The following is a 25,743-nucleotide window of genomic DNA, read 5'->3' as shown; positions in this document are numbered from 1 at the left end:
TTTTGAAGATGTAAAAGTTCTTGAAGCGTGAACTCTTAAATTGAAGTCATTTCAACTTATAATCAGTTTTATAATTGCAACCTGGAATTATTTTTTGATAAACATATGAAGCAGCACAAGACCCAGCTACTTCTTACAAACTGTGGTAGTTTTTTTTTTCGTTTTTTTTTTCTTTTCTTTTTTTTTTTTTTTTTTGGAAACTGCATAATCGTTCAGGTGTCAAGCTAAGGTAGAACAGAAAGAAGCTTCAACTTTATTCCTGTACTGTCCCTACCAAAAAGCTCACAATTGGTTTAGAGATTCAATTTCCCTTCAGAATTCTAGACTTGCTTTTTTATTTCTTTTGGTCACCATTACACTCAACAGCACAGGTTATAACTGGCACAACCCTAGTTTGTATTTTGCAAAGCCCAACTAAAGAGTAAGCTTACTAAAACCAAGCAGACAGCTTGCTCAAGCTGTGCTGCATTACCTTCAGTAGGGGAAGCCAGTTCCCAGGAGGGAGTAAAAATTTCCTTCAAATCCCTGAGAATGTTATCAGCATTTCGCTCCCTCCCAAGATGTCCTTGCTTAACGATTTTCTCTTGAGCTGCTGAAATAAATGCAAAAGCAAGCAAGACACCAAGAGCAGGAGCATGTCAGGAGAGATGACGAATGGGATAAAAAAAGAAAATATGGGAAGTGTGAAGAATGAACGTAAAAAATGGTTTTCATACATAGCCGAATGTCTCATTTAGCCATCTGTTGCTTATACACCAAGACAAATTCTAAGATGAAATAGAGACTTATTTAAAAATTCTTATTAAAGAAATGCATCACCTGTAAGGCTAAAATACATTAATGTTGATTTTTCTTCTGGAATTCCTCCTCCAGTCTAGTGGTTTACAATTTTCACCCATGTGAGTTATTGCCATGCAAAGGCATCAGTCATTAATCATTCTTACTTGTACACCTGATCCAGAACAAACATTCAGCCAAATACAGACTTGATATTCACAACCCACATACATGTAAATACTACAAGGTTCCTTTCACATTTATTTTCATTTAAAGGCACCATGTTTATACATTCAAATTTTCCTGTTAAAGCTGCTGAAGCGATAAATTATGGCAGCATCACCTGATACCTTGTATGTCTAAATGCAACAGAAATGCCGATTCCAGTTTTTTGAAAATGACTGACAGTCAGTACCTTGTCTCCCATTTTGTTCAGGACGAGTTCAAGTTCACATTCTAAACCACAAAATCACACAATGGTCAACTCATGATTCTAGCACGAATGTGTGTCATACAGGCAAGATACTTTCACTCAGCAGTGCCACTCAGCAACACCTAAAAGCTCACATTTTTGTGTGTTTTCAGTAAGACTTTGTATACAGAAGTAGCTCTCAAGAAGCATCATTGCCCCAACTTTTTCAAGTCAAGTCACAGAGCGTTACCCTGCCTTGCAGGACAATATATCTGTCAAAAATACTTGTTAACTTAATGTGTTGTATAGAACCATTAAAAACAAAGTGGAAAAGTTACCCTTCTTAGCTCCTGCTCTGGAGGAAGCAGTGAAGAACTTCTTCACAGTAGTGACCTTCCGTGTTTTCTCATTGGTTTTCTTCTCCTCAAATTTTGAAAAGGTAAGGGACTGCGCCCCTTGGGTACTCTGACTACTGGCATACGCTTCTTCCTCCTCACGCTGAAGCCTGAGATTAGAAAGCAAAAAGTTCTCATTTAACTGATTAATGCGAGCACAGATAAATTAATATCCTGTGCAATAAATTACTCACTCCTCTGACATTTCAATTCTCCTCTATGCCCACCTGCATTTCAAGCTTCCTCTCACACATCCCTTCACTACATTAAATCCACTCTTCCCGTGTTGTAATGGGGAAAGAGAGGAAAGACTTAAGATAGCCAGGGAAGATTAAACAGTCTCCTCCCTTTTGACATTACCAAAGTATAACAACAATCACTTTCCCAATGTGTCACAGCCCTGAATCCCACAGAGGTAGTCTTTCCCCTCAGCTCTATGGGAGCATTTCCTATAGCCAACTTCCTGCCCACGTCCTCCTCTTGGGGGTTTCACTGCACATCACCAGAACTACTTTCTATTTTGAGATGTCTTCATCAACTGACATACAGTTCCCTTCAACCCCAAATATGCCTTGGCTATCTCAAGACAACCCCTCTGTTCTTATCAGCCGTTACCATATCTCTCCATTCACAGAGAGTCGCTCATCTTCCTTTATCATCTTACTGAAGATAAAAAACCACGGCACACAACTGAGCAAGTGACATACCCCGTCACAATCTTAAAATTATTCTGGGGAACAGATTATTTCTGTCATAACTTGTTTTCAAAGTCATGGAAATACATATGCTTGCTTGAATGAATGAGGCAGACCACTTCCCTGCAACACTAACAGTGCTTTGCAAAGACCAAGCCCCTTTTAACATACAAGAGATTGAAGAACTTGTATGTCTCTCCTATGGTTACTGTTCTCCTTACGCAGGAGAATTAAAATGGGTTAAATTACACTGCTCTTCAAGCTGTTAAAGAATTTCTGAAACGTTCTGAAATTTCTGAATTTCTGAAGCTGTTAAAGAATTTCTGAAATGCCCATTTTTACTGCACATAGTTACATACTGACAGCATAACTATCTGCTCCAGTAATAATAAAATTCTTAAGCCAAATTTATGACAGGAAAAAAAGTGACACATCCCCTATGCTGTACTCAACAGTTTACCTGCAAACTTCTGATTAGTCTACAAGTTTCGTGCACTTCATTCTACCTATCTTTGCAGTTAGTCTGTTCCAGTGACAGTTAAAAGAATTAAAAAAAAAAAAAAAAAGCCACACTACTTCAAGGCTTAAGGTAAAAGGTTCTGGTATAATTAGATGCCAGAAAACCCAGGCTTCCAAATCATAAGATTGAACTCAAACCCAGAGAGCTTCCACTGACGTAACCTTCTACAGGCAGGCTGATAAGAAAACTGCACTTCATGGTGTTTTTTTTCTAAATTACCTTGGTTAATTTATCACTAGGTAACTCAAGTTCACCAAAGCGTTCTAAACTCAGCTTTCTCAGGCATTTGTACTTTTTCCTAGAGTTCCAGCATATACCACTAATACATTAGGGTAAGCATATACAAAGAATCTGTGTCCACGTGAACAAACATCTTGACCAGCTCAAGCCAACTGGCTCTTAGAGAGAGTTAACACGCAGCCTCATCTCAGCAATTCATGCAGCCTTGAAGCACTTCACTTTGAGTGGATATCACGTAGCTTACACCTGGAAGTGGCACAAAGGACAGTTGTGGTGCGAGAAGATGCTTTCCACTTTTCTCAGGTAGTGGATGTTGGTTTTACTTTCTACCCAAATCCAACAAAACGCAGTTGTGGCTGCTCTAACTTTCTCAGCCAAGCATAGATTTCTCTCAACTCCCAATTTCAGAGTCAGATATTTATCACACTAGAAAAACTAAACCATTTTGCAGAAAACACATGCTTAGAAAAATTGCTTCAGTTATTAAAGCTAAAGCTTGGATGCCTTTGGGTTTAACCCTGAAGTCTGTTGAATGACCACAGCTGAGACTAAAATTAGTTTTTTAAGCAGTAGCTGAAACATAAAACCACCATGCTGGCTGTATTCAAGACACAATAACTGCCATCTCCAGAGGCAGAGGGATTTTAATCAAAATTGTCACTTTGACCCTTCCAACTGCTAGTCAGAATTACAGATTTCAGTATGCAAATAGGTCAAAGTATTTGTTGAGAGGTTGGGGGGGTGTTTACATTTGTTACTTCAGGCTTTCTTTTGAAACGTCTTAAATTAGAATGTCATAAAAATTAATTTCTGCATCAAAAAGACGACTTTAATTCTTGCTGGAAAGGTCAAATTTGAGCACTGATGATGAAACTGAGCCAAGTAGGACTAGAAAACATGAGACAGGAATAGTATTTAGTAGAGTCAGCCTACTGTGAAAGACGAAGGCATAAAGAGGGCTCTTTACCGCTCTGCCAGCTCCCAATCCTCTTGAATCTGTTTCTGCCTGGCCTTATGGTATTCCTCTCTCCAGCACTTGGAGCAAAAGCCCTGCCAAGCAGGATTGCCATAGTAACCACATCCCTTCTTGCACAGGAGCTCCGACTGATCAACGTGAATTCCTCTGCGTTCAGATTTCAGGTTCATTTTCCTCCTGTTTAAAGAGAAAAGGGTTAAAAGCCAGAAACCTGCTAGCTAACAGCCCGCCGTTTGAAGGCTCCTCTCTTAGAAAGCAGTCACCTGCTTTAATTATTGAGCAGTCAGTCCCATGGTGACACGGGAAATTCCAGAGGAGGAAGGGCAGTTACATAAGCACGCAGCCGCAGCATTAGCATACGTTTGCATGGCTGTGACCTGCAAACAGGGCTCAGCAGCTGGCCGGGAGAACAGCCCAGCACTGCCATCCGTCCGGTGATGGCACGCGTCTCTGAGCTCACCCACACGCTGTTCTGACAGCCACGCAGGGACAAAGCAGCAGAGGAAAGAAGAAACACAGAGCTGCCATCCCCAAAGAGGACTCGGTAAGGCAAAGCGTAAATAGCTTTGCACCCAGGCTGTTTGCACGAAGGGCAAAACCGGTGAGAGCTCAGCGAAGGCATCTTTGGCTCCATGGGATGTGTCTTCAGAGCACAGGGAAGGATCCCAGCAGGGTATGTTAACATGGATGAGGTGCATCTCCATTTCACACAGTGCTCAGGTTACCGCAGGGTTAAGCTACGCGTCTGCACCCAGCCCTACAGAATTCCCATAGTGACCACAACAAAAACACTGTTTTTACACCACCCAGCCCTCCCCTTTCTTTTTTTTTACTCGACAGAAGCCAGCCCACGTGCCAGCTTGTTCCCAAGGGCATTCCAGCTCCTTGGTGCCAGTTGTAAACGCTGGATTCATTTCATGATAACAGCAGTGCAGGATCACCTGCGAGTTTCAGGTGTGCACATGAAGACACCGGCACCGGGATCACACTACTGACATACACAGACACTAGAACAAACACCACGGGGTGCAGGAGGGCAGGTCTGGCCCCATACTCAGCCCCTTTTCACCCCTGGATCCTCTAAAGTGCTCTTTGCATAAGTTGAGGAAGGCATCTTGGCAGTTCAGGTTCTTGCTCCTGGATTCACTAGCGAAGGCGTCCCTGGGACCTGCTCCCCTCCTGCTGTCACCGAGGGAAGGTGAGCTCAGGTTCCTTCAGGTGCCACGTGTGAAAAGCAAGATGAAAAGTCATCTCCTTAAAATAAAGAACATTGGTAGCTGTCAGAGCAATCTCGTTTCTCCCCAAGCGAACCCTGAAGTCCATATGCTTGAAGAACGCAGTCCTCTGCTTTTTGGCATTTCTGCCCAGCAAAGGTCACTCACACCTGGGAGCTCGGCTGCTCGACAGCCTTGGAAAGGGCCCCCAGTCCTTCCTGGGGCCATTCAGCAGAGGACAGCAGTGAGATGCACAACTGCCACTGCCAAAGACAGTTTTCCACTCTACGACAGCAATTTTATTCCATGCTGAATCCTATATGATCAATTAATTGAAGAGGCTGATAGCGTTAAACATTCTCCGTTGATCTAAACAAGCTATTTTAAGTAACGGGAAACGTATGATTTTCTCCGAAGGAGGAACAAATTAAATATTCCATCTCATCTACATAAGTATTAAGGCTCCCTCCTCTAACATCTTTATCTTTGAAAAAAGTAATGTGTTTCTAAAAATAAGCTTAAAAATAGTTTTGTTGTAGACTTAGGTTAGAAAAACACTACAATTTAAGTTTTAGCGCTTTATTTCCCTCACTGCCTTCCAAAAAATCCTTGTTTCTGTGCTATTTTCATTTTCTGATTCCTCAAATGAGGTGTTCACGTTGATGACGACATACAGAACTGCGGACTGACGGTCCATCAGGCACCAGAAATTAGCAATCAAATTTTTGTCAGTGGCACAACCTGAAGCTAAATGGAGTAACGGGATGGGAATTGCACATCATCAGTATCTGGCAGCGCAGCCCTTTCTCAGAGCACCACACACAGCCTCTGTAAAAAATTTTGAAAAGAACAGGGAAGTGAAGGATTGCAATTTCCACAATTGTTCCTGACCTGCGGGTTAGTGGGACAGCTTCCCAGAACAGAAGCTGCAGCAGCATTTTGATTAAAGCCTTCTCTTGCCTGAGATAAAAACTGCACAGTTTTCCATACTCACAGCAAAGCTGACGAGCCTGGATGTCTCAGTTATAAATGCCAGAGAGCTATGAAGACATGGCAGATAAAACCCTTTTCATAACACAAAGTTCAGAGAGATTTTACACTGATCCCTATCACGCAAGGAAACGCTCTCTCAGATCCTATCACCCACTAAAAGGGTCAAAGTCACGACAGTTTTGCAACTGGATTCTGTCACCCGGTACCATAACCGAGATATTTGCTATACTTAACGAAAAGCACTGTGCTTTGGGCACTTGGATTTCTGGAAAAGGAAAGGACTGGAACAAAATCTTCTTGCCTAAACCCACATCGACACCCAGCTTTTTGACAGCTCGGCAGCATACCCCGGCTTCTATGCCACTTGGGCACTTTCCTGTCCCTCCACTGACACACACACACGTCAGCTTTCAATATCCACAGGGCTTCAACCACATCCTGGTGTCACGACCACCTCTGGCATCCTGCTGACCCCACCAGAATGAAAAATTTGGTTCTGCTCAGTGGCACAGCTCAGCAGCTTGCACAGGAGGGAGCGAAGCAGGTCTCTTGGTAACGAGATTTGTTTTTTTTTTGTATTCTTTCTGGAGAGGTTTGCAAGGAGCCACGAAGCCAAGCCACCAGAAAACGAGCTGTTCTTTTTCTTCCCCTCAAGTATTTCCAGTTGCAGTTACATCAGGCTGGGAGGCAGGACAAAGGAGGTCACGCTGAATCGATGTGCAGAAGTCACATGCTGCACTCAGAGCCACGACTTTTTCCTTTAAAGACAGAAAGGGTTCACAGCCGCGTTTCACATGGCAGCATTTACATTTTAATAAACTGAACCCCAGGAGTTAATCTAAACAATCCACCCCAGGTCAGCTTTCTTGCAAACGAAAGATCTGTCATTCCTAAAAGTGTTTGTTGGGTTTTTTTTTAGAGCATTTGGGGTCCTCAGAAGTTTCTTCTCCTCCTTCTGTTCCCATCTCTCCTTCCTTCTCCAACTAAAGGTGCATTGTTCTGTATCCAAAGCCCAGCTCCTCGATGGATTTGCATGGCCAGACCTTTTATTTGCATTCACACCCTGAATGTATCAACTACCCAAAGCTCAGCTCATAACCCAAAAAAAAGAACAAATGTGGGGTTCTCCTCGAGTCAGGCTCTATTAATAATGCTAATAATCAAGAAGGATCCAAGTACCAGAAGATGATAGCTGAAGTTACACAATCTGGAGAGATGCCCTGCTCCAAGCATCCTTGTTGCAGCTCCTGCAGCCCAAATAAAACTTCTCAACAGCTGCAAGAAGCACTGCTCCTCCCTCCCAGGAGCAAACGCCTGTATAAATGGCTTATTTGTACTCACAAGCTGCTTTGCTCAAAAAATGCAAATTGTTCAGCTGTGAATGTAGTCAGGGAAAGCAGAAGTGACAGCTTCTTACAGATTTCCTCATAAATACCACGTCAGAGAATTTTCTGTGCTGGTACTAGACCCCTCAAAGATTCACATCCATGTTAATTAGCATCACCTCTCTGATGCTAAAACAAAAGTCTGTAAAATCCTTTTCCCCATGTTCCTTATTTGCAAGTAAAAGCTTCTGCCCTTCCGTTTTCCTCTGACACTGGAAATGGAGAAAGGCCCAGCTGCTCGCCATGCCCACAGTCTTTGAACTGCCCCCAGCAGGACCACGTGTGCCCGAGGGGGTCGCTGGACACGTGCCCAACACCCGGACCCTCGTGCACCACTGGTGGATGAAGCACAAGACACCAGTCACGCTGGGTGGATTGAAGACTTGCACATCAAAGGTCTGAAAGGGAGATCTGAAAGGTCAGAAGGATCTCCCTGCGCAGCCTTCTCATCAGCATCCTTGCATACTTTTGTTAGAGTGCCCAGTCCATAAGAAGATGGTACGGTTTAATTCAGACATAGCTTTTTACTTCCTTTAATGCAATTCGTTCTAAAATTTATACATCTTCCCATCAATACAGTTTTATATTATTATTCCTAAACTCATTTAATTTTTTCCTTTTATTCAGTAGGACTTTGAGCACTCACATACTTTGAGCAAGTGTTTTGAGAGGCGTGCGATACCAGCTCGGAGGTTTCCCAGCACTTCCTCACACCCCCAGGTGCCTCCTGCCAAGTTTGGCATCCAAGAGAATATCCAGAGAACCGCAGCTTTCTTCAGAAAATGGAAACACATCATTCACGGGGGATAAGCCAGCTGTTTGCCCAGCAGTTCCTCCATGACTTTGTCATAGCTGCAAGTGAAAAACGTCTGGGGAAACAATACAGGGATTCGGTTACTGCAGGCACAGAAGCAGACGTGTGAGCCAAAACCAGAAAAACCAACTCTTCTGCAACATGCTGCTGGCCCACAGCCACATCACTTTCCGAAGTCACACAGCTCGGTCTATCTATGAAGATTTACTTAGGCAGACACAGGACAAGCATGACACAGGGAACGTATTTTGGTACAAGTACCATAGGAGAAAAAGAACCAAAGCATTGAGGTTGTTTGGAAGGGGGCTTTGTGTTGTTACAAAATCTTTTCTGTTGACCTGAACCAAGACAGTTTTCATTGAGTGTGGGTGCTCAATAAAACACGTTCCAACCTCCAAGGATTTTCAGTTTCAGGCCTCAGGAGCCCAAGTCTCTCATGGCAAGCACTACAGAGACATCTAAACCTACAAAGGGATTTTATCAAAGCGTTTCGTCTTTAGGCAACATCTGCAACCTGCAATCTACAACCTACACAGGCTGGGAAATACCCACAAGCACCCGAACGCACCCTACGACAGCCAGCAAAGTGCAGCACCACGCTTACAGCTCACCTTCCACCTCTCGAGGATCCAGTCCTGAGCACGCCAGGCTGGATGCCCGGCCACTGGCGTCTGGTTTGCTGCTGCGTAAAACCACCGATGCAGAAGGAACCAGGCTGCACCGGCACTGAATTATGCAGCCAGGTGTTATTCCACCTCATTTCTCTGATGATCTGCCATCGCACCCCCCCGGGACTACGGGCACAACCTTCCCCATCAGCTGCTTCCCAACTCATAGGATAAGAAGAGAGCTCAGAAGTTTGCAGGCACTTGATAATCACACGATGCCTTGATTCTAGGCCAGTTACATCAAACAATCCTACCATTTAGATTCCCAAAAGTACGCTCTCTGTCAATTATAAGGCCATAAATCCTCAGGCCATCTTGCCGGTATGCCATAGAGGGCACAGAAGTAGCAGCAAGCAACACTCCACGACGCTGCACCTTTCATGTCAGGCTCACGGCTCTCAGCAACAGCGAGAGGCTATAACCCAGTATTCTACACAGAGCAGCTTGCAAAATAGCTGGAAAAATTCATAGCACAAGTCTTCAAGCAGGCATCAAACTGACAGCAAAGAGCGAGCGCATTCCTAGCCTCGCTGTAAAACAAAGAAGGGGCACCTCTCATCCAAACAGGAGCTGTCACCAAGAACTGATTTAATGCACACATGAAAGACTGCACTTATGTAACACGTTCTTTTCAGCAATGAACCTAAGATAATTTTCAGAACACTTTGGGGTTTGCAGAGGCTGCAGGCATAGCTTTGGCTTTAGGAAAAGCACTGTTTGTGCAATAAGGCTTGGAAGCAGCATGGCTTTATCTTTAGGTCTGCCACCACTGCCTTGTTTTTCTTGTTCCTTTCTAATGTGCACCTACCTTAATTCCCAGAGCCTCAGGAGGCAAGCAGATACCTTTATTGTCCATGCAGACCGCATCACTGCCAGAAGAACAAGTTATTGAATTATTCATACACTATTTATTAGTCCTGGATTGCTTAGGTCACCTCTGATGGAAGAGCTGGTTGAAAAGGCTCACTTATCATGCGGGGGTCTCAACCTACAGGTGCCTTTATTAAGATGCAATTGCAAGACAACATATAATTACTATGGGCTGTGAAACACAGCTTCTAAATAACTCTGCGTGCAAACCCTGCAAATAAAAGCAGTGGCTTTGTACAAGTGCTCTGTAAGCAAGTTTCAGTTTTGGTACCAAAGTTCATTAAAATACATCTGTAACCAGGAGAAGACCTCACACAACAGACTCAGGCAGTCTGGCACAAGGTATGAGACTGCCTTGGGCTTGCATAGTTCAGCCTGCTGCTCTTTTGAGCAGAACATGAGCATTTTAAAGTAATAAAAAATAAAGAACGCTGTCTCCTGACATCTGAATTCCTCCTTGTTTTTTCCCATCACTTTACTCTGTTTCTTGAAATGGAGTCTTCTCAAAAAAAACCTTGGCACAACTCATAGCAGCGATCTACACCCGTCTGTCCCCTGGACTGAAGCAAATGCTATTTGGCTCTCCGAGTTTAAGCCTTCAGAGAACTTAATGAACAACTCGTAGTAATTCTTCTCATTAAAAAAACATCCAAGTGCTCCAAAGAGCATTCTCTGCATGGCTGGTACAGCATCACCCGCTGAAACTACCCATTTATGGCCAACCCAGGCATGGGATTTTAGAGCAGGAGAAGCAGCAAAGCTGGGGCAGTCTCCAAATGCATAATTCAGGTGGCTGAACAGCACCGTACTTCCCATCTGATCAAGAGAGGAGCAAGTCCCTCCTGAAGCTGGATGGAAGCTCAGTCCCTGAAAATAAGCTTACAAAGGAAACCTAGGAAGGGCATCGAAACAGAGGGGTGGGACTGGGTTAAGGTCTCTAACAACTGGACATCCGGGCTGTGGAAAAATAACACATCGATTTTAGAAGCTACTGCAGCATCCCAAATGAAAGTGATCATAAACAGATAAATTGCCTTATCTTAAAAGCCAAAGAAAGCATCTTTTCTAGCTAAATGGTACAAAACACTACCAGCACTGGTAACTGAAGAAGCAGATGATTCTTTTAAGTGAAATATCTGAAAGCAAACACCCTGAAACACCAACTTGCAAATTACCCAGAGAGCCATCCTACTCTCTTCCATCAGCCAAGTATTTAATGCAAAGAACACCCATCGACCCAAATGCCACAACGTCCTTCAGAGCCAGGTAAGTGTTGAAATAGTCGTGACTCACACGCAACCTTAAACATTCAAGTGTGTAATTAACAGAAAGCTAATTAAACATGAGCTGGTTTCCTCCAAAGGAAAGGGTGGGGCGAGGATGATCTAAGAGTCACTGACAGAAAATACAAAAGCCATTGGACAAGCTAAGAATTAGGAAAGAAACAGAGGAGCTCTCTTTGGAGAAGAGATTGCATGAGTCTTCACAAATTTAGCATGCATCTTTCTTGCAACTAAGAAACTTCAGCTATAACATTTGCTTCCTAGTATACACAGCACAGGTTGTTGACTAATGTTCTAGAGAAAAGAAATAGTTGTTAACTGTATTTACGGACAAAGAGCTCAACCTGGAAATGACCACAGTCTTGTACTGTAATTTGGCAGGGGAAATTGCAACCACTGCTTCAAATGTCAGGAGCCTAATGGTCAGGAGGCTCCAACAACCCACACTGCTCACAATCTGAAAGTCAGTTCACTAACTAAAGACTGGACAAAGAGTATTCCCCCCTCCAACGTCAATACAGACCTCAGGCTACAATTTTATTTGTCCACATCAGATTCTTAATAACTGCTCTGCCAGGAGTAGCGTGGACTGATGAATTAACAGCCTACATCTCCCCACCTACACATGGCTCACACCTGCATTTCTAAACGAAGTCACAAGAAACATCCAAAAATCACCTTGTACAGCCTGACTTGGAATTCAAATTAGAAGAGGATTACCTAGAACTTCTAAAACCTCCTCAGGGGTAGCAGCTAGCAGCTCCTACAGGCTTTGCTCATTCTGCCAACATCAACCACACTCACCTGGGTGCAGATTAAAAAGCAAGCTCACTGCACCCTCAACAAAATACTTCAAGGCATCTCAGGTGCCTGTTGTTTGTGGTGTAAAGTGATCTCAGGAATTAGCGTAATTAGCCTTATATTCCTATTCTTCCATTGTGCGTTGTTTGAGGGTTTTTTTGGGTCAGCAAAACACCCGTTTGAGCTATGATTCTCTTCCTAATCCTCTCCCTGAAAAAAAAACACAATGTAATCATGTCCAGAAGGAGCCCCAGGTAGCTCCAGAAGACCAGGAGGTGCTCAGCACACTGCCCCGAGCACCAACATCAGGCGCTGCCAGCCCAAAGCACCACTTCATGAACAGTTTCACAACTACAAGAGCCAAGCAGACCGGTACAGCGGGGCCTCGTCAGTAACAGCTGCAAAGCACAACTGCCGTAACGCACCCTGCTCCCAAAACTTCCCCCAAAAACATCCCATACCCCACTCAGCCCAAAGGAACGGGCTGGTTTTGCCTCCAACAACCCTCCCAGCTGACTCAGTGCCCGTCACAGCGCTGACAGCACCCAACAAGGGCAGCCCAAGCAAAATTAATACACCGGCGTCGAACCACACCCCCGTGAGCACTTTGGTTACTTCAGGCTCGTCACTCATCTTCCAGTATTTCGTCTCCCAGTGTTTCACCTCCCAGTATTTCGATTTCCAGTGTTTCATCTCCCAGTGTTTCACACCCTTTTGGGTGATACGGACGCGTTGCTTCAAGGCGATGACTTGGTCGCTACCCGGGGTGCTCGGACGACGACGGACACCCACAAAAGCACCCGAAACGCGCTGCTTGGCATCCGACGTGCCCTGCAAACTCCGCTTGGCTTGAGTTGAACGGATTTGGTTTTAAAAGAAGCTGTCCAACTTACAAGCAAAGAGCCAAAACCCCCTCGATCCACCAGGGAAAGGGGGAACAGGCGGCGGGGGCCGAGCTGCAAAAGTTACCGGCGACGCCTCCCCACCCCAACCACCACAGCGCACGCACGGAAAAGAAAAACGAGATGACTGAACCGTACCCACGGAAAGAAAAATTGGGAAAAAAAAATAAAAAAGAGAGAGATTCTAAGAGCGGCTGAGCCTTAGGAGCCGCACGGGGAGGGAAGCAGGGCCCTGCGCCCCTCAGCCCGGTGGCATCGCCCTGACCAGCACCGGGGGGGCTCCCCAGGGCCGGTCCCGGTCCCCTCAGGGCCCGGGCTGGGTCTCACCGGTTGCCGGGGCCCTCCCCGGGTCCCGCCGCGTTGCTCCGCTCCCCTCGGCCCGAAGCGGCCCCGGCCGGGCCCGGCACCTCCTTCCCCGCAGCGGCCGCCCACGGAAGAGCGGGGACGTCGCTTCCTGGGCCGGGCCCCGCTGAGGAGGCTCCGGGGCTCGGCCCCGGTGAGGGGCAGGAGGGGCAGGGAGAGGGGATTTGGGGACGAAAAGGGGTGAGGATGGAGAAGCAAGGTCGTAGGAGGAAAGGGGGAGGGAAAGGTGGGGTGTTTGAGGCTCCTGAGCAGCAGCCGCCTCAGCCCAAGGGTTGGAATCGCACTTATCGGAGAATATCGCCCTATATCATAGAGTATCGCCCTATATCGTAGAGTATCGTCCTATATCGTAGAATCACGTTAAGGGTGGAAGAGAAATCCAAGATCAGCTGCTCCAACCGTCCCCCTGGCCACCAGTGTCACCCGCTAAGCCATGGCCCTAAGCACCACAGGGCCGGGAGACACAGTCCAGGGAAAGGCTGATGTTTTGTTAGCTGCGTGGTGAGCACGAAGGCAAGGACAGGACATCAGGCAGCACCTCAGGGACCCTTCACAGCACCTGTGTCCCACGCGAGCTGGAGCTAGGAAGAGAGCTGCATCCTTGCGGGGCTCCAACGTCCTCCTCAAATTCTCCTCTTGCACTCCTTCCTCTGCGCCGCGCAGCGCCATCCCTTCTCCTCTCAGCCACAGCAAACCAGCGCCCGACAGCCGCCTTGCTTTTGAATCAAAACTGATTTTTTTCCAGCTCAGACTGCTCCCACGAATGCCATGGGGTGTGCACTTATGCTGACTGCAGCAGAAAGAGAAAGAGCTGCTGCTATTTAAAACTTATTCCTCTTTCCCTTCTCGTTTACTCAGTGCTGTCACTTGGCGTGTTTTTTCCCCATTCAGCAGAGAAATCCAGTTGCGAAAGCAGGTCTCACCTCGGAAGGACAAACAGGCAGCAAGAAAAAGGGCAGCTCAGTTACTTCAGAAACGGAGGGAGAACACTTCTGAACGCAGCCAGCCAAACAAGTCCAGGAACTCAACTTTCTTTCAGAGCATGGCACAAGTAGGGATGGCTACTTGGACCTTCTCTGCGGTGTCTCGCACGCATGGGTGGGTATGGGGAAGGAAGTAGAACTCAAATTATCTCATACCAGTCAGACTCCCCGGGCAGCCAGCAGACTGCATAAGTGCCATCTGTTAAGGAAGTGCTGATGAACAAGTTACTGGCTGGTGCCATTAAGAAAAGCTTGGGAGGGAGGCTGCTGTCTTAATTATCACTTGCAGTCATGCAAGGCAAACTCAAATCACAGAATGCAAGGAGAGGGAGTGCAGTAGCTGCAGACCAGGTTAGCCAGATTCCAACCATTTTCAGTATAATTCACTTTTATTGCACAACACAAACATTTGTCTTCTTTATCTAGTCTGGTTTTTATTTAAAATATATTACCTGAACTGAAAAGCCAAGTGTAGTAAAAAATAAAATACTACAGTACCCACAATATTAAACTTCACACCGCAACTTATTTAAAAATAAAAGACATTTGGAGGTAATTCCAAACTCTAATCGTTGGCATCTAGGCTGGATTTTCAAAGGCATAAAAGGTTACAAAGCTTAGAGACATACAATTCAGCAAAACAAAATCAATTTATAAAACAGTGAAAGTAGAGGTAAACTTTTACTCATTTTACTTACACAAACTTAGTATGAACTGCTGTTCTGGAAAGCAATTTTCAGTAAAAGGAGTACATAAAGATCAGAATAACAGAACGATTACCCCCCAAAAAATAGCTTATTTGCAGAAAGATTAAGAGACTAGAGGGTTTTTGGTTTTTAAATTAAATTATGATTCTATAGCCTAAATTCAGAACTGTCCTGCTTCCTCTCTGCCATATGTCAACAACCTGAAAACATTTACAATTGTTTACCTACAAATAACCAGAGGTCAGTGTAACCCCAAGGTTCAGCAATACCAATCATTATGTCAAGCTAGCGAGGGCTACACAAGGTAAGGAGCAAAGTAGTTATAAAAATTAAGAAAGTGAAAGAAGCAACATCATGTCCGAGATTTATGATGAACGACGAGACCGTCTTTCTACATTCTTTGCTCCTAAGTATTCTCTTATCTCTAGGCAGATGTGTCCCAGACTTGATCAATACTTTGCCACCCACGCACAAAAGAAAGATACGGTGCATAAGGTGTGGCTCAAAGGTCCTCAGACCTCTAAACAACAATGCTGAAATTCCAATAGCGTGACCCAGCAGCCACCTCACTGGTCACTGCTGTCGCTCCCAGTTCAAACCCCACAGCCACTGATTTTTGCCCCAAACTTAACTTGAGATATCTCAATACAACGAACTTACACATAAAGACTGGAAGAACACAGTCAAGGCTGGCCAAATTTCTGGAGGGACTGGAGCCTCTGACTGACCTCACATAAATGGTGATGAATGCTCCTCTGTTTCACACAGCACACGAGCTAAAATAAAGTGAAATATATACACATATATATATATTCTGCACAATGCAAACGATTGGCTCTGAGACTTTCCCTGTTGGCATTTCCATCATTCTCTCCATCATGTCACTTGTTCCAGGTCATCTATGAACAAGAATGAGCAGTGATAATAAAGTTGGGCCGGAAGACTGCCAGGGTTCACACAAGTTAAATGAAGTTAGAAAATGTTTGTCAGTAATACGATTTTCACTGATTCTTTAGCAACTATCAGTCACGATATTGTAATACTAAAAAAAATCCTGAAGGTTAGGACAGACTGGGTATTCACCTAGAAAAAAAATCCCAGGCTGCAGCAGAGAGAAGTAGCAGATTTTCTGCACACGGAATTGTACATCTTAACGGTTACAGAAAGGGGAAGGGGCCAAGGGGGAATCCAGTCAGAGTCCTTATCTCATTGTGAATCTTCAAGCTAGACACCTCATCTCCTCATGCCTCTTAGAGTTCATCCCAAAAATGGAGATGTGGGAAAGTGCAGAGCAGGACCCGACTGACTTACTCCTACAGAGCTGGTGAGGTTTGTCCCTGGGGAAATAACACTGCAGAACTGATTCCTTCCCGCTTTCATTTGCGCGACAAGCAGCACACGTGCTCAATGCACATGATCCGCTTGAAACAAGCTGCTGATCACTGCCCCAGGCCTGAATACAATCTCACTCGGCTTCAGATTCCAGGAGGAAAACACAGATACGCTGAGCACCATCAATAAAAGAACTGGCCAAGTATCTCTGCCTTACACAATGCATACATTGGAACGATATGGCTCAAAACAGATTACCGCTTAACAAAGCTATCAGTTAGAACAATTTAAAATATCAAAACCCTTCAAAGTTTGCTGGAATGTTAACAACCACCTCAGTAAAGGTCAGATTTTGTGCTTATGCAAATCTCAAAATCTTATGCATTTCTCACATGACAAAGTCTTTGACATTTGCCTTCAAGGACTCAGGCCAGCAAGGTCCAACCCTGTGACGACTTGGCTGTGCTGCTGAAGCCAGACACACCAGAGCAGAGCAGAAGAATGGAGGCTGCAATTGCATCAACAGGTACTTATTCCTAAAGGACTCATGCTGAGAATCAGGGAGGATCCTTGATTCTCCTCTAACCGTGATAGCCTTTACTTTTTCATATATTGAACACCTCTGGGATGAGGGATTTCACAAAATGAGCGCAGGGGACATTGAAGGCATGAGCAGGCTCACCAGATACCTGATTGAACTTAATCCTTAATTCCCATTCAGGAAAGAGTGTTACAGAACTGAACAAACCCAACAAAATCCCCAAAATACGCACATTAACAAATACATGTGTTTGTATACACTACATCATGGTGTCTCCCAGGCAGACTTCTACAATTTAAAAACCCATAGTAAGGCTTTGTAGAAGTCTTACTACTTTTGCAGTTCAGATAATGGAAACTTGAAAAGCCCCAAAACAAACCAAAAAACAAACAAACAAACAAAAAACTCATAAATGCAGAAACTGATCCTTGCTTACAGGATTGAGTTAAAAATCAGCTTTAAAAATATCCAGCAGTTTCAGAAGAAAACTTGTATCAGGAAACAAGAGAGAACCTGTAAATAGCTCCAAAGCTTCCCAGACAAAGTTCCTAGCACTTTCATTTCCCTCCAAGGAGGACAGAAGTTCAGCAACAAGTCTTTCGGCTGACTACACAGAGCAAGTAGAAACAACATAATTTTTCAACTCTTGAAATCAACAGCTGTTAAGTGGATGATTATGTAAACACTGACCACAGAACACCACACAAACATCTTTTCATGAGTGTTTTACAATGACAAGTAGGCATCCTTCCCATTTTACAAATGTAAAATTAGTGCAGGAGTATCTACTCCACTGTGAAATTGGCTAGGATGCTTAACGTAAGCGCCGATAGTAAGATCTCTCTTTCCTCCCTGTTAAAAAAAACGCTAAGCAATGCGTGTATGAGTTTGTGTTTATACACACAGCAACTTCAAAAATATCTAACAGTTCTACTTTTTAAATAAGTACCCCTAAAACAGCCCTGCCATTATCACCTGCAGTCATAAAAAGGAGGGAAACCACTGCAATGCAGATATTTAGTCTGTGCTTTGAAAAATATCTGAGACTCCTTATGTAGGAGGGGAAAAAAAAGTTGATTCCTAACACCAGTGATCCTGTACATCATTTTGGAACCAAAAGTAGCATGTATCCTGTCTCGGGATACAGAACACAGAAGGAAGAACATCTAAGGAAGAATAACTTTCCTTCACACTGAACCAGCTAAATGAACTGACATGCATTGTTCTTTTAATATCTGCAAAAGTGATGTTCATTGCAACGTTATTTCAATGACATGAAACCTGCGCAGCCAATTTGTCCAAGGACATGGTGTCAGCTTGCAACCACAAGGTATTTGGAGAGTTGTGTGCATGTAAAAGTTGCAATATAGGTATTAAAGTGACACAAACATTTAAGTAAGGAGAAAAAAACAAAACCAACATTTAAGCACAGGGAAATAGGTATGTTCTAGCAAGCCTCTGGCCTAGCCAGACACAAATAAATTCTTGAAGTAAATAAATAAATAAATAAGCAGCATTACATAGGCATTTAGTTTAATTAGACAATTATATAGCATTCATGATATACAAAACCAATCATCTTAACATAGATCAGCTACTCACATTTTTTGTTGCAAACGCAGAATTTCAAAAATTACGTTATATGCCAAGAAAAGATAAGTCAATAACATTATATAAACCAGTTATTAGATTATACTCCCCTGACATCTGCCTGCACAACTCTTCTGTTTCTGTCAAAAAACGAATACATATTAGGCAATATAATCTAAACCATTGTAAACAAAGACTGCTTAGAACAAGTGTAGTCACTCACAATATTGTTAATTTGTACAAATCACAACACGCAGAATGTATGTGCTAAGTGAAAGCATGTTGGCTCAAATCCATGCTTTCTTTTGATATTGCACAATGTTTTCTGTCTTCTGGAGGACATGAAGGATGAAAGTTTCAACTAAGATGCACCTGATACAGACCAAGATTTTTATCGTTTTGGTTAGGTAGTCTTCCTTTCTTCCACACTTCTTTCAACGATTAGCAGGAAAAAAACATATCAGTGTGTGCATATTAAAAATAGTAAACGATTTAAACAGGGATTTTATTATTGTAACTTCTCTATGATAGCAGAACAACTCCGCCCTCCAAAAAATCCTACTGTTAAGTCAGACTGTGTTCCATTTCTACAAGTAGTGCTGAAATTCAAACCAGAATTACGTCCCCATGTAAATAGTTATATGGGAAGTAGCAAAAAATAACAGTAAAATCCCAGTAAAACTGGGATTCTCATTAGGGTCTCTGAATAAACTGATGCTGGAAACTCTGAGGTATATAAACAGCCAAAACTTCGTAAGCCTCAGCTGTAAGGTTTTATGTCATTTTATTGGAAATTGTGGTTTGCAATTTAAGACTCCCTGAAATAAAAACAAAACAAAAACAAGCAGAAGCCAGCAGAGTAGCAAAGAAATCATGCAAGCTTCCTCTCAGTTTAGGGAGATTTTATTAGTTAGTTTGACGTGTGATTTTAGGTTGTCAAATACAAGTACAGTGACCTGTGACTTGTAACAGAAAGGCCAATATTTAAGAAAACAGTTTAATCCAACTTAAAATAAGATACAAATACACAGACGTGACATTTGCCTTCCTCCCCTTCCTGCCTCCACCCCACTCCCTTTCCAAATTTAAGCTCTGGACCTGAAGCTCAGCACTTGACAACAACCCTAAGTAAACAATTGAAATGAGATCGTTAGAGCTGTGTGTCCTTACCTCAGAGAGAGGATTTAATAAAAATCCCTAAATTAAAAACATAAAAGTGTGAAGGTTAATTGATGCAAACAATTAGCCTCTTCAAAAATGTTTTTACAAGACAATTTTATGATAAAGTTTTAATAATTATTCTAAAAATTATCTCAGGTAACTGAGAATTTTGATTATTATAATTAACATGTTTCTTAAAAGCATTTTGGTCAGAAGTTTAATTAAACAAAACTGTTGGATTAACTAATCCAACGGAATGTATTAGGCAAACATTAACTTTCCCTATCTCCTCAAGCTTGTTTTGAGGTCACATCAAGTGGGATCTTTTTGAAAAATACTTGAGTTTTCTGCACCTTCAGATCTTTAGATCTGTATTTCAGTTTTGGACATGAAGTAATTGAACTTCAGGAGATGGCTATTCATAGACAGAACTGCAACAACTACCTTTTAAAAAGAATACGATTCTGCAATGGTTGCCTCCTCCAGTATGGAAAGAAATTTACTTCCCAGCTATTTCTCCATACATCAACCAGTACATTTGAATATGAAGGCTGAAAAAACCAAAAACATCCTGATATTACACCAAGAAGGGTCAACGAGAATGTTGAAAATGAGACTTAATTGTCCAAAGGTGAGGCAAAGGTTAGTACTTGTCATTTGACTAACTCTAGAACAAAGTTTAATATCACAGAATGTAAAAAGAGTCAGTAATAAAATAATATACATTAAATATTCCTCCTACTTCTGCTAATAGGAACATACATATGTGAGTTTTCTCATTTACCAAAAGCCTTTGCAAATGACCTGATTCTATAGAGCTTCTTTTTGTAGATACTGTAAACATTTAGAATTTCTAAGGCTAAAAACAGGCACAAGTCTTCCATGAACAGTAATTATTCCTAAAAGCATTAAGGAATATATTCCAAATCTGCTGTTCCTTTTTATAACAATGGAAACAATTGAAATATAGTATTATAATTCACAATGCAGATTCATAATTAAGAAAAAAAAAAAAAGGAAGGAATATAGCTTAATCTTCACAAGTAATAATACATAGGGAATACTCTTTTTTTAAGTTGTCTATTACATCAAAATTACATTTCCAGAATCTCTGTGCTGGATGTTACTCAATTTTATAAAGTGGCAAGTTTAAGTAGTGACTAAAACATTTCTAAGTGGGTAAAATTCAACCACGTTATATCAGCATTAGTAGCACCCCAGGCTTTACAATAACACAGGTGAGATCTGTTATATCCGTTTTGCAGACTAAGATACTAAAGCCACCTGGTAGGTGGCACATTTTTTTCAGATGTTAGACACTCCTCTCCATAATTTCCATGAGGTGACTTTGTTTTGTGCCTCATTAAGGTACCTGAGCCAACAGTCTTGTTTCAGGCTGGTTTTTAAACATTTCAGAGGTTTCTCAACCTCTGCAACAGGTTCCTCTTTGCTGAACAGCTAAGCATTAGCCAACATTTCAGCAGATTGATTCCAATATACGTTAGCAGCAATGCATTTCCAGAGACACGTTGCAAAAATATTAAAAGCAATCGTCATCCAGAAGTCCCTTCATCCCCTGCACTGCTCTGGGCAAAATAACTCACCACCAAGTGATCTTGAACTCATAGATAGGACGCTTGCAGTAATAGTGATTTATCAGGTGTTTATCACACACCCCAATACACTGATGATCCACAGTTATCCCTCTGTCAGACAGGTCTGTCACGATACAGTGCAGAAGGTCATAAACATCAGCTACAGCCTCCCAAGGTCCAAAAGATACATCTACTTCGCAGTGATGTTCAAACAGCTTCGTCTCGCTTTCACTTCTTTCAAAACGTAAAGAATTGAAATGGGGGCATTCATAAGGAGTGATGGGCATCTCCTCTTTGAAGACACAGACTTTCAGTTTCGCAAACCTTGCTTTTCTTTGCATAGCTCTAAGCTTTGCTATTTCAATTATCCGTTCCAAATGATCTAAAAAACAATAAAAAATTGTAAACAACAGTGAAGCACACAGTAAAAGAAAAGCAATGCATTTTTTCCCTGTGAAACATATTACTGCAGTGTCTCACGTGTTTTTCTTAGTAGAGTATTAGCAAGTGTAAGCTGCATGCAGCTAGATACATTCTGTATTAATTAAATCAATGTCAGTTATCACGTGAACTCTGTGTCCTTACTATATGCCCAGAATTATTCAATTGCAGGGCCTAGCAGAACAGATGCAGAGGCACAGAAGCCTTCTCGTTCAATAGTAAGCCTTGCATGTTATGACCTAGATCCTGCTCCCTTTTAAGACAGCATAAAAATCCACATCCTCAGATGCAGAAGGAACAAATCTGACGTGGAAACTTCAAGGATCTAAATAGCATGAAAGGTACATAAGAAACTCTAAAAATACAATGGAATTGGTTTGAAGGCTGAAAGCAGGCCTGAGAACACCACATATACTACTTAAATCATGCTCGAAGAAAACAGTCAATACTACTTTGTTTATTTACCTTTGTAATATGGCATTAAGCCCAGGAAAGCTTGTCTAACTTTTTCTCCTTTAAGAGGCTGGACATCCTCCAGATAGTCTAGCAATGGTCCTATGGAATAATACTGAGCTTCCTTGTAAACTGACCTCACTCGCTCTCTTGGTGGCAGGTCACCGGATCGCAGAAAGTTAAGTATGTCTCTAAAACAGAGGAAAAAAATACTATTAATTAAGAAGTTTCTGCCAAAACTGTTGTGCGTGGGAAAGGAAATGTATTCATTGTTTACTGAGATAGAAATCCTTTATCTTCAGTAACTGAGTTATATTTCCAGCACACATTTTTAAAAGCATTTGCCATTTTCAAGCCTCCAATTCAAGTATTTTACCTTTTGACTATTAATGTTAAAGCTCATTCAAAAAAAAAAAAAAAAAAAAAACACCAAACGAACACCACATTTTAACAAAAAGTTCAAGGTGGAGTAATAGAAGAGGATGCAGTATTTCACAGGAAAGAGATTGTAGTCACTGTATTTCAAAATTAGGTCCGTGACATAATAATCTTTCTGATTTTCAAATGCATGGACATTTTATCCCACCCAGAACTAAACTTCTAGCTGAATGGATGCTGCATTTGCAAAGGTGGTGTTCGTTTCACAGTATCAGGGCCGTATACATTTGTTTAATCAAAAATAATAATCAGTTAAAAGAGAGAACATTTCCTTTTGGTTCTGCAACACTTAAGCTGCAAGATTTTTAACAGGGAAATAATTTTATAAGCATTAACCAACTATTATTGACCATATCAAGTAAAACAAGCATTGCTGTAATCTTCATTACAATGTCAACAAACACAGCAAGCACTTAACACAGCTTTCTGTTCCTGGTATATTTTGAATTCAGATCAATAACATCGGAAATGAACTGATTTTCCAGCACTGTCGCAGGAACTTTTACATAGCTAAATGTAAAGAAATAATTATTTTCTAATAACTGCAGTGGCTTAATCTATTTTTGCCTCAAATTAAGGTACAATCCAAACGTGCTTTGAAAATAATTCAATCCTTCTCTGATGAAGAGATTAAGGAAATGTCTACAAAGGAGAAACAAGAAATAGACGTTAAATTGCAAAATGTGCCTTGGGTGAAGATCTTAACCTATGAACATCGCTAACGAAGATAAACATCATTTCCTGCAATCTCACGGGCAATCTTACAAGTAGAGTATTAGTAAGATCAGGGTTAATTTAGCTAAAGCTACACAAATGCTACAAAGTTTCAAAACAAATCCTGAAAGTGAAGGAATATGGCATAGCAAGGAAAAAATAATTTAAAAAGATCTTTAAGCCATGTTCATTTTTTTTTTTTCCTCAGTCACATTTTAATATAATGTATTTTTGAAGAGCTCCAAAGGTAAGTTATTCACTTACCAAAAAGCACATATACTTTGACGACTCTTTCTTCTTGGGAAGTTGAAACCCATCAGAGGCACAGACACTGTGTTAGCTGTCCATTTATACTTTCAGAAATGCATTAGTTAAAGCCAAACAATACTTCCCCTTGCATATTCTCGTTCAGGGGAAATCCAGCACTTACGGATGTGGCTAACTGTATTCAAAATGAGCAGTATAATATACCTAGAGGCAACAGTCTGATAAGCAAAACATGAATTTGACTAAATTCAGATACATGGTAAGAATTAGAAACAACTCAAAATATGATTTAAAGGCACAGCACACACAGAAAAAGATCTTAATATAATGGGAATTTTATAGGAAGTGAAATACTCCTCTAATCGTTGCAATTTTAACAGAGTAGACTAGTTTAAACCAGTCAGGCATCTAAATTGGACAATTTCTGGACAACGTGTCTTCTTAACACAGGACTGCACAGCTTGACTTGGATTAATATCCACAAATACCCTATCAAACACAGAAAACATCATTCTTTTAATAGCGTAAGTAACCTAGATGCATCTCCTCCATTCCCTCTTCATCATAAACAATGTAATATTAATTGAAAAGTACTGTTGTACAAAAGAGCTTCACATGGAAGCAATGTAAAATAAATTCTTTTTTAAAACATAAGAATGTTTTGATACATTGAAAGTAGATACTCCAGAGGAGACAGTGCACAAATTCAAAATATTACTTGTTTTCTCTTTCTCCATTGGAAAACTTAAGCCCTTGGGAATTAAATGCATTGTTTCAGTTGTGATATGCTGCAATTCATTTTCTCTTTGAGGTGTTTAGAAGTCAGGGATGCATGCCATTCGCATTTTCCTAAAGCCTACTTCGCAAATATGATTTAGCTAGAAGAAATAAACATAAAACTTATTTCTCTTTAAAAGTTATTTTTTTTAAGCAACCCCTTGAGAAGCAAAGTGCTGAGGCCACCACCACACATACCCAAAGTAAGTTCCATCTCTGTCTATGAAGTATCTGCCTTCGGCGTCGGTTGGAATATAGTGTCTTCCGCTGAACATAGCCGCCAGCATTGTATCCTCGTAACGTCTCAGCGTTGACAGTCGCGTTGTAAAATGTGTGCCTCCTACATTTAGTGGGACAACTTCTGGAAACTGAAAAAGCAATCACATCATCAGAAACGAGCCCGGAGCGCGCTGCAGACACGCGTAGGCCATACAGTTGAGAACTTCCACAGGGCACAGCACAGTCTTTGCTGCCATGACACAATTTGGTCTGACAAGTGCCTCCTTCCTGGCCTGCTGCCACAAAGCAGCGAGGTTCAAGGGTTAACACCTTGAATACTTTGGATGGCTGCTGGATGTAATCAGTGAATGGTGTCATTGAGGATGGAAGCCTGAAACATGAATAGCCACTACAATTTTAATACCAGATATTCATTAGGAGTGTGGATGCTTCCTTTTGGCTCTTTTGGGGAAAAAAAAAAAAAAAAAACAAGTACAAAACAACCTCCCCTCCCTCTTCCATAAAAACAAAAGGCAGGGGGCAGAAAACTCCAAGGCCAGCCATGGGACTTGCCCTCAGCTGCTGTGGCCCCGGTTCCTTTGGGCTGAGCACTCGGTGAATCTGCCTTTACCTTGGGCTTACAGCAGGCCCCAAGAACTTCACAGCACACCCCAAGATGCTCCGGCACCGGAATAAAGACCTATCTGCATCTGTCAAGTTCAAACACGGATGGAAATTGGGCGTACCGCTGCCAAGGTGCCAGATCAAGCCGCCAGGGGCTTCAAGGATTGAGGAATTAACGGGAACGGCACCGGGCAGGCAGGGACACGAGGAAATCCCGGAGAATTTGGGCTGTGGGTGCCGCAGCCCCGGGCCCACCGGGGGGCTGGGAGCCCCGGCGCCCTTACCTGCTGCGGCAGCAGCGGCAGCGCTTCTCCCGCCTGGGTTGCGGTGGGGGTGGCCGGCTCCTGGAACTCATCCTCCGCCTCCGAGCTCGACATGGCCTCATCCGGGTCTCGGCTGGCTCTGCCCTGCCCTGTGACAACCACCATCCCGCTGGCTGCGGCTCGGCGGGAGCGGACGGGACGTGCACCGGGCTGAACGGGAGCCGGGAGGCTCAGGGAGGGCCGAGGGGAAGGGCCCGAGGAGCGGCGGCCGCACGGAGCATCCCGGGGGGCGGCACGGCCCGGGGGAGGGGGCGGCTGCGGGCCCTGAGG

The 25,743-nt window shown here is 42.7% G+C and overlaps 2 protein-coding genes and 1 long non-coding RNA gene across 14 annotated transcripts in view; 1 reads left to right on the top strand and 2 right to left on the bottom strand.

Moving 5' to 3' along the window:
• Positions 1-14,483, bottom strand: part of RABGEF1 (RAB guanine nucleotide exchange factor 1) — a 25,120-nt gene extending 10,637 nt beyond the window's left edge. For 3 of the 12 annotated variants that reach the window (XM_084493135.1, XM_084493140.1, XM_084493141.1), the window contains exons 1-4: positions 13,868-14,381; positions 4,007-4,192; positions 1,528-1,694; positions 473-592 (exon numbers count right to left, since the gene is read on the bottom strand). In XM_084493135.1, coding sequence (XP_084349261.1) covers positions 473-592; positions 1,528-1,694; positions 4,007-4,192; positions 13,868-13,977 — 583 coding nt within the window. In that variant the 5' untranslated portion in view covers positions 13,978-14,381. Of the gene's footprint in view, positions 1-472; positions 593-1,527; positions 1,695-4,006; positions 4,193-4,278; positions 4,302-13,083; positions 13,239-13,272; positions 13,423-13,867 lie in introns of those variants that run through there. The other 9 variants (XM_084493139.1, XM_084493142.1, XM_084493143.1 and 6 more) reach the window with 6 other exon arrangements.
• LOC311421356 lies at positions 14,291-18,596 on the top strand. The gene is made up of 2 exons (XR_014684820.1): positions 14,291-14,406; positions 16,753-18,596. It is a non-coding gene; the product is annotated as an uncharacterized lncRNA (long non-coding RNA).
• Positions 18,388-25,743, bottom strand: KCTD7 (potassium channel tetramerization domain containing 7). Its single transcript, XM_084493150.1, has 4 exons — positions 25,435-25,743; positions 24,506-24,675; positions 22,124-22,302; positions 18,388-21,599 (listed from the first exon to the last, which is right to left on the bottom strand). Exons 1-4 carry the CDS (start codon positions 25,576-25,578, stop codon positions 21,223-21,225), a joined length of 870 nt encoding a protein of 289 aa, XP_084349276.1. The 5' UTR covers positions 25,579-25,743; the 3' UTR covers positions 18,388-21,222.

The sequence above is a fragment of the Aythya ferina genome, assembly GCF_964211825.1.
Source record: "Aythya ferina genome assembly, chromosome: 19".
Lineage (NCBI taxonomy): Eukaryota > Metazoa > Chordata > Aves > Anseriformes > Anatidae > Aythya > Aythya ferina.
This window is presented reverse-complemented; position numbering and strand designations above follow the sequence as displayed.